The sequence below is a fragment of the Cinclus cinclus genome, chromosome 28 (genome assembly GCF_963662255.1).
Source record: "Cinclus cinclus chromosome 28, bCinCin1.1, whole genome shotgun sequence".
NCBI lineage: Eukaryota > Metazoa > Chordata > Aves > Passeriformes > Cinclidae > Cinclus > Cinclus cinclus.
This window is the reverse complement of record NC_085073.1, coordinates 1,487,191-1,499,890: the sequence shown is the minus strand read 5'-3', so window position 1 is coordinate 1,499,890 and position 12,700 is coordinate 1,487,191. Positions and strand designations below refer to the sequence as shown.

The window sequence follows — 12,700 nt, the reverse complement described above, 5'->3', positions numbered from 1 at the left end:
TGTGCAGACTGAGAGGAGGGACTCAGCCCCAGAACTTCTTGCTGTTCCTTATCCAAAAGGATTTGGGTTCTGCCACCGCATATGGGTCCTGCACTATATCTGTGCTCCCCAGTAGATGTGAGTGCACCCCAATTCTGCCCCATGTGTGAGGGTTTCATGAAGGCAGGCTCTGTAAAAGGAAACTTTCCCAGTGAATGAGAGAATTTCCCATATCATCTACAGACATTATCCCAAGGCACCAACGGATGATGCTGAATATTTCCACACAAATATCTTCCCCAAGAGATCTGACCTTCTGCCAACTCTCCAGGGAAGCTGTCCCAAGGCCATGAGGTGCTGCTGGAGCAGCTGGTCCATAATTCATGATATTTTAAAGTATTTCTCTGTGTAGTTTGCTGTTACATTGAAGCTAGCCTAAAGCTGCGGGCCCAAACTCAACCAGCTTAGAAGTGAACAGGTCCCTAGGTGAGCTTTGATAGGATGGATTTGAATACATACAAAGGATCTCAGCCAATTAATTGAACCCTAAGTGAAGATGTAGCATTGGCCAGGGAAATGGGCAGTCTGAACTCCCAACTGTCATGAGCCAGGGAATCAAACTCCTCTATTTAAGGAGGGTTCAGAACAATAAAAAAAGCTTTTGTCACATGAATCTCAAGAGGGTCATGTCTCTGTCTCCAACCATGACCCCATTTAATGCTATAGTTTGCCTCCGGTTCAGGCCAGGAGTGTTACTGGGGCCAGAGTGTGGTGCAGAATGAAAGGGCAGATGGGTCCCAGGCTGCACATGCTCTAGGAATGGGAAAATAGTGAAACCTTTATGGGTTTGATCTTACCCCTCTCTCCCCACCAAAAAAAAAAAAAAAAAAAAAAAAAAAAAAAAAAAAAGGCCATGAAACCCTTTTTGAACCATTGCATATTTTCCACAGTCAAAACAGAGCTACAGTGAATGTGTGACTTGAGGATCTGGGGCCCCCTGCCCTGTGGGACAGGATCTGTGCAGCCCCATGTGCTGAGCAGCCATGCCACTGTTCTGGCAGGGACAAGGTGGGTTTGCAGTCTGTCTCAGAGGAAGCAGAGCTCCTTCATAAAATGAGCCTGGTGTCAGGTGCTGTTCATGTTCCAGCTCTTGGGGAGGTCTCTGTGGTGTTGTCTTGTGCCTTTGGCCTTAGCGTGGTTGGCTCAGCCTGCCAGAATTAGATAAAGTGTATGCTTGTATGCAGAGCTGAAATACAGTTGTCTCTATTCACTCCATCTTCAGAGACAACTGCGAGCCAGGGATGGAGTTAGCATGTCAGGACAGAGAAACTGCTTGGGAAAGGAAAGTCTGAGTTGCCTGGGGACACCTGGGATCACCTAAAAGGACATTGAAGGGGCCCTGGGGCTGGCAGCAAGTGGAGCGAGCAAGCTGAGAACAGGGTGCAGAGAAGTCCAAATAATTGGAAACAGAGGAACATGAAGACTTTTAGGGAACTGTGAGTCAGTAAAGGATACCTCAGGGAGAGGAAGAGGAATCACACAGAGGGAAGGGAGAGAGGGAAGGCAGCAAAACAGCGAAGGGTCAGGAGGAGGGGAATCCTGGTGCTGGTGTGGTGGTCACTGTGGCTAATGAAGGGGAATGGCAGCAGTTCCGTGCACCTACCATTAATCTCAACGTCGTCATAGATGTCAGTGTCTCTGCAAGGACAAAAATGGGGTGCTGTGGGCAGTGTGGTCTCCCATGTCCCACCACCTCCCAGCCCCAAAGCAAGGGCCAGCTCCTCCTGCTTCCGTTATCTGTCTCATCTCCTCTTGACCTGTCTGTGGACTCTGGTGTCCCCCTGCCTCCCTGATTTCCCTTCCCAGTGTCCTGTGTTCTCCCATCTGGGACCATCTGGAGTGGGGTTAAGATGACTCTGGCCCCTCTCAGGATGGTGGTCTCGTCCCAGGCTGCCAGGGGCTGCAGAACCAGCCATGCAGAGGGGCTGCACCCTCATCCAGAGGCACCAGCAGCCTCTGAGCAGTGTCTGGGCAGGTCCCACACAAAGGACCACAGCGTGGGGAGTGTTTCCAGTGCCCCAGTAACAGAATCTCTCCTTACACCAGAAACAGCAGATTCCACCCCAGGGGAACCAGCTGGTGTTAGGCTTATGGTCACAGCCTGAGTTGGGTAGTTTTGTCAGCCAGGACTGGTTTGGTACTGGCCACTCATGAAGCAGTTGTTGCAGCGCATGGAGTGGAAACGAAGGGGCTGGGAAAGGATACTCACAGAGGCAGCATCACAGCCCTGGGCACATAGCCATCTGCAACAGAGTAAAGATGTCAGGTTGTACTGGGAACCAAGGCACGAGCAGGAATCACCCCAACACCTGCCCCTGCCCAGGGTTTAGTGACACCTCATGCTCCCAGAAAGAGCTGGAACAAGGCTTCAGAGGAGCCTACTCTGGGCAGTATCAGGAAGGAGCCTGATCTGCCAAACTGAATGGCAGCTGTCAAAGAAGAGCCTGATCCCCTCCTCTCTGCCTGAGGGATCTGCAGCCCATTCCACCTGGAGGCTTTGAAGACTATAAAAGCTTTTAGCAGAAGGAAAGGATAAGCCCAGCTCACAGCAGAAATGCTGCTGCTGCTGAGTGGAAGGAAGAGCAGAACATTTGTGCAGAGAAAAGTAGGAACCTCCTTAGGGTAGCAGGGTACCTGTCAGTTCTGTCTAACAGGTGGAGGAGATTAGTCAGGAGGTGTCATGGGGTGTTTGCATGACGAAGCTTCTTCCCAAAGAAGAACTGTGCTCTGCTCCATGCTGTGGGTGAACCCCATCCCCCCTCCAGACTTACACCTCCTCTGGCTGTTCCGGCAGAGGATTTGCTCCTGGTTTGTAAACTGAATAACATCAAGGATTTCTCCCCGTCTCAGTGACAAGTTCTTCGCTCCGCCCCTCTTCTCTGTTGCTGCAGGATCAACCATCATCTGAGTGAGGATGTTGATGCTGCCTTCAAACTGAAACACAAACAACAGCACTCATGGGGAGTTGAGTCAGGCAGGTCTGACTGCTTTCCCTCCTTGAAAAAAAAAAAACCAGATTCCTCTCTGGCCAAATGGTCTGTGGGACTGGTCTGACCTGGGGGGAATGAGGCAGATGTGACCTCGGGGAGTAAGGTAGGGTGTGATCTAGGTATCACTGGTCCCTGTGGAGCACAGCTCCTTTCTGCCATTGCACTGCACCCTTCCCAGGAGGGGAGAAGGAGTTCAGAGGGAAAAGTGATCACTCAATGCTGCTCACCTTGAATTTCTTCTGAAACTTCCTGTCCATCTTCTCTTCCTTCTTGCATGCCTTGAGTGTCATGGTGTTCATCTTCTGGGAGACCTGGGAATCTCTGCAGTCACTGAAAGCCATGGGAAGGTTCAGTTGACCCCATGCTCTACTCCCTCCTGCCCCCTTCCCCCTGCTGGCTGCTCCCCATTGCATTTCCCTGCACCAGCTCTGGGGCTGTGGGTGATCTTGGGCCAGATGCACAGCCTGCAGCTTGTGCTCTTCACCACAGACCTTCCTATTGCAAGCCCAGCAGAGACCACGAAAGCAGCAGTTTTGTCAGAGCAGCAGGAAGCCCTGGCCATTTTGGGACCCTTAGAAAGAGCAAAAACCCCCATTACCTCTGTGTAGCTGCCAGTAAGGTAACCCTGTTAGAGGCTTGGCCAGCATTTCCACCTGTAAAACCAAACACCAGGAGAGGTGCTGCCATGAGGCTGCCATGAGTTGTAAACACCTGCCAAAACAGAATACAAAGAGCCGCAAGAGCTTTCTCCTCCTGGGAACAAATCCTGAGTTTGCCCCCACATGTAGGGGGATCAGGGTTTCCTGTGCCCATTTACAAGAGGAGCTCAGTGCCCTCCTGTGTGGGGGAGCAGCAGGCTTAGCACAGGCTCTGCTGCTGCCCATGGCTCACTGGGGTCTCACAGCTCTCAGAGCTGCAGGTCTCACCCCAAACAGCATCCAAGCCCTCCCTGTACTCACCTCCTCTGGGGCAGGGATACACTGGCAGCTGGGACACAGAAGGCAGCAGAAGGCCTGGGCTTCTCCTGGCCAGCCCAACAGCCTCAACATCATCATATATCTCATCTTCATCCCTGCAGCAAGGCAGACCACGGTTAGGAAGCGCTGCTGCAATGACGGCATTGGGGGCTGAGGGCAGAATCGGGGCTGATGAGGGCAGGATGGGCCAGGATGAGGGTAGGGAACAAGCAGGTGGACTGGCCATGGACTGGCCCTGTCTCTGGGGCAGAGCTGGATAGCAGCTCTGTGCCCTGTGCCAGCAGCTCCTCACACAGCTGGATGTGGATGGGTAGCAGGGTGCAATGGCCACAGTGAGATAACACAGCCCCAGGGGATGGCCGTGCTTCACACTGTGGGAGCTGCTTGCACACCCTGGGCTCCAGCAGCAGGCAGGAAAACCCAAATATCCTCTTGCTGTCATCACTTGTGCCCTTCCCACTGGCTTGGCACAGCCTGGAAGCCACGTGGAAGAGCAGTGCTGCCTCAGTCCTTACCCCTTGCCACTTGGAGCATCCTGCAGTGGGAACCGTGTGGGCACTGATGCAGCACAGCCTGGTTGAAGGTGATCTGTGACAAACATCAGAAACAGGAAAGATGTTTTCTCCTCAGCTCTATCTGCCACCCTGAGGTAAGAGCTACTCTGGGCTGGATTTAATGCAGGGGGAGGTGGGGAGATAAAACTGAGTACACATCTTGATAGAGCAAGGAGATAGAGCAATCCATAGCCCATCTTGGGATTTTCTTCCAGCACACTGGTGCACAGTGCATCAGGTTCCTCACTGAGAACCATGAATATGTATTTTCCCTTTTATATATTTTTGATGTTACTTTATCCTGGACAAATTATGGAAGAAGAGGGGAAGAGGCCAAAACAAGCATAATGAATGTGGAAAATCCCTAAATTTCAGATACATACCAGAGTCAGGGCAAGTCCTGGCTATCTCCACATGCTCAGGAGCATCAGCAGACAGAACATACTGCTGCTCCCTTCACCATTGCCAGCATGACCACGCCCCTGCTAACATGCCATTATTCCTACCACAAACCTTGTCTCCAGCCTGGTCAACCAGACCAACCAAAAATGGGCACAGAGACATGAGTACAACATCAAACCTCTGCTGGTTTATGGTACCAAGTAATATACAATCAAATACTTGGTCCTAAAAATCATAAGATTGCCCTAAAAATTAACAAAATTATCAAATCAAGGCAAGGTGTAATTCTAGATGTTGCAGCTTGCCTCAGGACCCATGAGACAAATAAATACTTGTAGCCACTCATGTGAGAATCTCCCAGCACAACAGCATGGCCAGCCCTGATAACACCTTTTAATTATAACATAGACCAGCTCAATTTTTCAGTTCTCTTAAGGAAAGGAAGGAAAGTCTACACTCATGGTTACAGAAATTGAGCAAGAAATTATATTTGAAACAGCTTTCATCACCTGGAGTGTGGATTAGCAGAACAGCAGCTGTGAGAAACCACCACAGTGGCCTACCTCTGAGAAGGCAATGTCTGCCTCCCCTACTGCTTATGCCCATCACCCCCAGGCCTGCCCCCGGCACCTCTGTGAAGAGTCTGGCCCCATTTTCTCCCTATTAGGTAGCTGTGGACAGTGAGATCTCCCCTTCCCTCTCCTGCCAGATGAACAAGCCTGGGGTCCCATGTGCTCCAGTCCCCAACCATCTTGGTCTCACTCCAGTTTAGCAATATCTCTTGTTACTTACTCCAACCTTACTTCCTACAAATGCTCCAGAGATGGAAACTTGTGCCCAGCCAGGGACAGGGCACTTTGTTTCTTCACCTGCCCTCCTCTCTCTCATTCTCATCCTCATGCTATTGCCTGTAAAAGCCCCTTTGGTCATACAAGTCCCCACCTCTCCATTAGCCCTCCCAGTATTTCCATCTCCCAAGAGCTGCAGGTTCTAACTGGGAAGATTGTCCTTCCTGAATGAGCAGCACCCTTCCCTGAGGGACTTTCATGTGCCTGGCCATACCCAGCTGAGCACGCCTTGGTGGTTCAGTGGCCCGACAGATGGATGTCCCAGGATGTGCAGCTGCTCTGAACTTTGCCAAATCCACATCAGGAGGGCGCCGGGGCTTGCCTGGCTTCACTCCCAGTGCCCTGACATGTGGCAAAGGCTTCCTCCAGGGCAGAGCTGGGTGCTCTGTCCTTTGGGGGCTTCCCACAGTGAGCATGGGGTCTGCAACAGCTGCGCCTTTGGCAACAACCGCTGGAGCCCCCTTGTCTTTGGCAGGTGGCCGTGCCTGCTGGGCTGGCTTCCTGTAGGAAGGATCACAGCTGGCTTCCACCTTCTTGTTCAACACATCTCCTCCTGGCTTTGCAGGCACCGGGTGGAAGCTGGCATCTTGAACTGTCCCCTTCTTCCAACATGCCATTTGTGCCAGGGTCTCACAAGCAGAATGAGGTGAATGCTGTCCCAAACTCTGACCTGTACTGTGAGATGGAGACACCCTGCTACAGTCCACCCTCCTGCTCCAGGGGGGCTCCTGAGGAAGATCACCCTTGGAAGCCATGGCAGGGGTCGGTCCTGGCTCTGGTCCATGAGAGGCTGCAGGGTGACCTTCTGGCCAGCCACCCACTTCGGGAGGTTCTTTCCTGTTCTGTTGGAACTTTGCCCGAAGGTGTCTCACTACAGCATCTCTCCCCTCCAGATGCATCTGCAACCATTAAGAAAAACAGTTCCAGTTAAAACACCATGGAGCAAAATGAGTCAAAACAACCCCCAGAGAAGGTACTCCTTCAGCATGGTCTCACACTAAGTCATCTCCACAAAATGAGGTCTTTGCTCTCTTTGCTCCTGAAACATACCTAAGAGTACAACATAGGGCTGCACCAAACTGGGACCAGATTACCCCACCATGAGGGCATCCAGGAGACCTTTCATGGAGTGTTTTGGTCTGATCCACCTTCTGTCCACTACCAGGGACCATCAAATCAGAGGGTGGTAGTAGCAAAGCTCCTGAGGGCAGAATCTGAGATCCAGAGATTTCCCAGTGCTCAGATGGGAGCAACCTGCCTTGCCCTGGTCCTGTTTCCCATGGTGGGTTGGTGGGGGAGAACACACAGGGCCGTTGGAACCCTCCCTGGAGGAAACATTTGGATGGCACTGCTGAGACTCAACCCACCAAAGCCTGAGTGCAGGAAAAAAAAGGCCAAGAGGCAGCAGATTGCCCTACTTTTCAGACTTGTGTCTTTCCTGTGTGGTTTACATTGTGCACACATGAACCACCACAGAGCTGCCTTTAGCTTCCTCAGTGACCATAATTCACCTTTTTCTAGAACCTCTAGAGAAAACTGCTAGGAGAAGGCTGTGAATGGCTCTTGGACTAACACTGCCAGGTTGGAGGTATGGCACAAACCTACATTTTTTCCTAAGCTTCTCAGATGGACCTTGTGAAAGGGGAGAGATCACCTTACCCTCCCCTTCTTTCTCCCACACCCTTGTCCCCAGACCACAGTGTCTCTTTGCACCAGAGCAGGCTGTTTCACTGGAGCTGTACACTTTGATTTCGGAGTTCTTCTTCTTGGACTTTAGTTTGGGTTTTTGATTGCCTAGTTTTTATTTTCACAAGGGAAGGGCTGATACGGAGAGAAGCTGATGCAATATTTTTAGACATAACCAATCAAATATATACATACAGACTTAAAAAGGTGCAAGATCCCCAGGCAAACACCCCAGTTTTCCTGGTAAACCCTCAAATGCAGCACTTGGCATAGCAGTGCTGAAGCAGCATGAATGTGTCATTTCCTGTATACCAGCAGTGAAGCTTTCACTCAAATTAGTGAAAAAGCAGCATTTTCCAGATTTCCAAACATGCCATTGGGATTTTTGACACCTGAGTGATTTGGTGGTTTATAATGATCAGTTTTGGTCCTGTTCCATGAGCTGGGATTTGCTCAGAGCCCCTGGATGTACAGCACTACCACCACTGTGATCAGTTCCAGATTTTGCAATTAATTTTGTGATGGTGGAGGCTCTCCTGGACTTGGTAGGAATGTGGCCTCCTCCTTTCACAGTTGCTTATATTCAGTCTAAGTTTACCCAGCAATACTTTCTCTGAGCCCAGAAACTGGTCAGAGACCTTTGAAGCTCCAATCCAGCTCAAACGTACAGGAGGACTTTGCCTTTCAGGAGGAGCGAGGGTGTTGGCCAGATCCAGCCCATCACAAGGACATCCCCAAAACCCTTCCAACCAGGACTTATGGCTCTTAGTGTCCCAGTGTCCCGTCCCCACGTCCACTACAGCCCAGGTCTGGTTCTTACTCACCATCTTCCTTCAGTGGATGCTTTCCTGTCTGCTCACCTCCTTGCTAAAGACCACCTGAAGCATTCTGGACAAGCCTCTCTGAACCCCCTCCCTTGAGACCAGCAGCTCTTTCCTAACGGCTGATGAGGAGCTGTGTGCAACGCCAGGAAGTTGCTTTTGCCTGATAGTGAGACCGCACAAGAAGGAGGAGAAAGAGGAGGAGGAGGAGCAGCTCTTGGTACACCACTAGTTTGGCTCTGCTGCTGTTTGACACTTGCAGCCCACCAAGTCCTGCTGGCCATAAAAGTCATATCCAGAGGAGAGCCCCAGTTTTGGTAACTGACTGTGGGATGCTAAGGGATGGGACCAGGTGGGTGGGCGATGTCCTTGTCCAACAGATTCCTCTGCAGGTCAGGTCTCAAAGCTGCACAGGACTTGCAGAGCAGGGAGGTGCAGAGGGTGCACAGCTGAGCTCTGTGGGAGCATGGAAAATCTGGGTGAGGGCTATGGCTTCCTGGAGTACCCAAAACATGGGACACGAGCTCTGCTGAAGAACCAAATTCCTCTTGGAAGCAAGGGAAAGCTCTGGGAAGCAAGGGGAAGCTCTGGGAAGCAAGGGGAAGCTGTGCACAGCAGGATGCTGTGTCAGGCCATCGCAGTGTCCAGCTGTCCTGGTGTCACTGTTGATTGCCTCTGAGGCAGGAATGGTCTGAGAGGTCCAGTCAAGCCCTGGCAGGGCTGCTCTGGCCTGCTGGTTGGTGCTGGTGTCCCTGCTCCAGGACTGGCATGTTCCTGCAGTCCTTTGGGAAGGTGTCCCACCAGCAACACCCAAGGTAGCTCCTGCCTGCAGATGGTTTAAGGGTAAGGCAGAGTTTGAGGACATGGGGAAACCTGGGGTGGGCACTTGTAGACCAAGGGAGGTGGGGCTGGGGGTCCTATGGAGCGTGGTGGGTGCCCAAGAGGGGCACTGGAGGGGTTGATCCCACCAGCTGGGGATAGGATGGGATGGGATGGGATGGGATGGGATGGGATGGGATGGGATGGGATGGGATGGGATGGGATGGGATGGGATGTCCCACACGAGACCCCCAGAGAGCTGACTCTGGGGCACAGGACAGGCAGAGAGCAGTGACAGCCACCTTCCACCTGCCCCACTGCTCCTGCAGCTGCCGCGGGGAGGGCACGTCCCTGTCTGTGGAGAGAGGGAGGCCCGAGAGCCGTGCTGGGGCACGGGCGGTGGCAGGGAGGCACTGAGGGCCCCCTTCAAGGAGAACAACGACGGGGTGTAGGGGGTGTGTTAGGGGACAGGGTGAAGGGAAGCATCAGGGACCGTGCTTGGGGATGGAACGACGGGCAAGATGAGCCGCCGTGTTGCCGATGGCCGGAAGGGCAGGAGGAAGGGCCGTGCCCGAGGATGCAGCAGCGCCCCGCCGAGCTCGGCCCGGCCCCGGCCCCGGCCCCGGCCCCGGCCCGCGCAGGCGCAGCGCTCGGGCGGGATGGCTGCGGCAGCGGCGGCCGTGCCGGGGCCGGGGCCCGGGCCCGCGGAGGCGGCGGCGCCCGGGGAGGAGGTGGCGGCGCCCGGGGAGGAGGTGGCGGGCGCGGGGCCGCAGGGCTCGGGTCCGGCCCGGCTGGCCCGGCTGCCGCTAGCTCGGGTGAAGGCGCTGGTGAAGGCGGACCCGGACGTCACCCTGGCCAGCCAGGAGGCCGTGTTCGTGCTGGCACGGGCCGCGGTGAGGGGCGGCCCGGGAGTACTGGGGGCCGGCACGCTGCGGCATGGGGGGGATGCTGCTCGGTCTTGCCCGGGAGGTTTTTTCCTTCTGTCCCGGGCGGGGCAGCTGCGGCCGGGCCGAGCTCGGGAAGGGGCTGGAGCGCCAGGAGGAGCTGAGGGAGCTGGGGGGGCTGAGCCTGGAGAAAAGGAGGCTTGGGGGGATCTTGTTGCTCTGCACAACTCGCTGACAGGAGGGGACAGCCGGAGGGGGGGGCGTAGGTGGGGCAGTCGCTTCTTCCAAGCAACAAGACACATGACAAGAAGAAAGAGCCGCGGGCTACACCAGGGGAGGTTTAGGATATTGGGAAAATTCCTTCATGGAGAGAGTTGTCAAGCTCTGGCACAGGCTGCCCGGGGCAGTCACTATCTGGAACTGCTCAAAGAAATGTTTGGGAACATGGGATGGTGGTGAACTTGGAGAGGTGCTGGGTTGATGGTTGGACACAATGATCTTAGAGTTATTTCTCCATCTCTGGAGAATCTTACATAATTCATCTCCTTAGCACAGGACACCTTACCCCTTCAGAAGGTGCCTGGCTCCCTGCTCTGGAGCGGGTCTCCTAGCAGGTCTCTCCAATGTGGGTTTCAAGGAACCCACATTCCCAGCTTTCTCCCCCATTGCTTGTCATGTGCATTACTATCCAGCCATTTCCTTTGGTATTTTCAGACCTGTTTACTGGGAAGGGGTAATGTTAGGATGAAGACTAAGATTTAATCCTGAAGCCTTGTAGGACCTTTCTTTTTCCTCAGGATATTTTCTCATGTCCTATGTGAACCTGTCCTGTTTTGCCTTGCAGGAGCTGTTTGTTGAAACCATAGCCAAAGATGCTTATGTGTACGCCCAGCAAGGAAAAAGAAAAACCCTGCAAAGAAAAGACCTGGGTATGGGAGCATGTTCTTTGCTGGCCTTAGCAAAGGGTTGCTGCGATGGGGGATTTTTCCACCTGTCTGGAGGTGCTGAAGTAATTACAGATTTATTCTTTCTTTTCCTGAAGATGGGAGAGAAAAACTTCTGCCAAAGACTACACTAATAATTTCACACACCATCCCCAAAACAAGTAAATCTCTTTGAAACTGGTCACTGTGCTGTGATGTAATTTCAAATGCTGCAGTTTGAAACAGATGCAAATATGGAGTTGGTTTATCTATTCTAATTCTCAATTTGCTTTTCAGATAATGCCATTGAAGCTATTGATGAATTTGCTTTTTTGGAAGGTGAGTTACTACTTGATTTCAGTATTTTATGTAATCACCTACTTAAAAGAGAAAGAACTGAATCATTTGCAAAGTTCTCTGCTTCCACATCCTCAGTAATTCCTAGTGTGGCTTGCAATGCCCCTCTGAGCCCTGGAATGGCTCAGCTGGACCCTGCGGCACGTGCAGTAGTTTTTTTTTGGCTAGATTTGGTTTTACTAATGTGTGATTTGCTTAAACTTTGAAGTTACTGCACTTCCTTTTGTCTGCTGGTAAACAAAATTTATTTGTTCACAGAACTGCACATCTGATTCCTGAGACTATAATGTGTTTTTTCATTTTCAGGTACTTTGGACTGAGCTGGACAGAGACAGAACTCTCTGGAGAAAAAGACTGCAGAGGTGGTGTGAAATGGAAAACATGATGTTGAGAGTTCAAAAATAATTCCTAGAACTTAGACACTGAAATTGAGACATGGCAACCATGATATTTTGTATAAAGTTGAAGTTGTTGTAAATTCTTTATTTAAAATGCATATTTTTTAATAACTGTTTTGTATGTCCCCTCCCATGTGGCTGCAGGGCAGCTCTCTGCTCTGGCCGCGTTACACAGCAGTTACTTCCAGTAGTAGTCCCAGCCTCTCTGGATACTCTGCAGCACCATGGAGCTGTGAACAGAGAGTGGTTTGGCTCAGGTGCCCAGGCACAAGGAATTTTTTTATGGAAGTGTGGATGTGCTGGTTTTACCTTGAAAGCACCTGAAGAGAGGGCACACTAGAAAGTTTTTCTCCATAAGAACTTCCTCTGTGGATTGATGGGACCAATTAGAGGCTGGTTTAGTTGTTGACAGCCTGAGAAACCAATTGGAAAAGTCTGTTCGCTCCGTGAATCACATTTGAGGCAAGTAAACCTCAGGAAAAGTCTCTTGCATTTCCAGCCTTTCACAAGGTAACACTGGCCTGGCCTGGGCCCATTTCCAGTGCAGCCCGGGCAGGGCTGGGCTCGGGAGGCTGCTGGGCCCCGTTTCCAGCCAGGAGCTCTAATGGCCAAAAAGAAGCAAACCCTATTGCTAAGATCTTCGCCTTTCCCTGGTGTAGCCGTGGCTCGGCGGGGCCCTGCCCTGCCCCGCCGCCCTCACAGCCTGGGGGGAGGCAGCCGGGCCCGGTTTGGGGAGCCCCCCAGGGCTTTGTGTGCAGGGCAGGGCACGGGGAGAACCCCCGGGCTGCGGCTGGAGCTGGGTGTGGGCAGCACCGAAAGGCAGCTGTGGAACTAAAGGCTCGTCACTGATTTCTCCTCTGACTAAACTTCGCAGTTTTTGTCCGGCCCCTCCAGCGTGGCCTGGGCGGCCTGAGATCCTGACATAGCTCCAGCATGGCCTGGCCCAGCCCCTGCAACTTCTGTGTGAGATTTTATTTTTTTTTTTCCCCAATGCTCAGGTAA

The 12,700-nt window shown here is 52.4% G+C and overlaps 2 protein-coding genes across 5 annotated transcripts; one reads left to right on the top strand and one right to left on the bottom strand.

The window, feature by feature from the left end:
- Positions 1–21: 21 nt before the first annotated feature.
- PRAM1 (PML-RARA regulated adaptor molecule 1) lies at positions 22–8,432 on the bottom strand. Of its 4 annotated transcripts, none has more exons than XM_062510002.1 (10): positions 8,321–8,432; positions 6,025–6,709; positions 4,522–4,594; positions 3,989–4,101; positions 3,628–3,682; positions 3,257–3,359; positions 2,811–2,973; positions 2,249–2,282; positions 1,643–1,677; positions 22–1,187 (listed from the first exon to the last, which is right to left on the bottom strand). In XM_062510002.1, exons 1-10 carry the CDS (start codon positions 8,321–8,323, stop codon positions 1,183–1,185), a joined length of 1,269 nt encoding a protein of 422 aa, XP_062365986.1. In that variant the 5' UTR covers positions 8,324–8,432; the 3' UTR covers positions 22–1,182. The 4 variants fall into 4 exon arrangements, with proteins under 4 accessions (XP_062365986.1, XP_062365988.1, XP_062365987.1 ...); XM_062510004.1 differs by having other exon boundaries at positions 3,628–3,740; positions 6,481–6,709; XM_062510003.1 differs by having other exon boundaries at positions 6,481–6,709.
- A 1,225-nt stretch (positions 8,433–9,657) lies between these two features.
- POLE4 (DNA polymerase epsilon 4, accessory subunit) lies at positions 9,658–11,796 on the top strand. The gene is made up of 4 exons (XM_062510427.1): positions 9,658–10,029; positions 10,865–10,949; positions 11,241–11,282; positions 11,607–11,796. The coding sequence occupies exons 1-4, from the start codon at positions 9,658–9,660 to the stop codon at positions 11,618–11,620; spliced, it is 513 nt and encodes a 170-aa protein (XP_062366411.1). The 3' UTR covers positions 11,621–11,796.
- Positions 11,797–12,700: the final 904 nt, after the last annotated feature.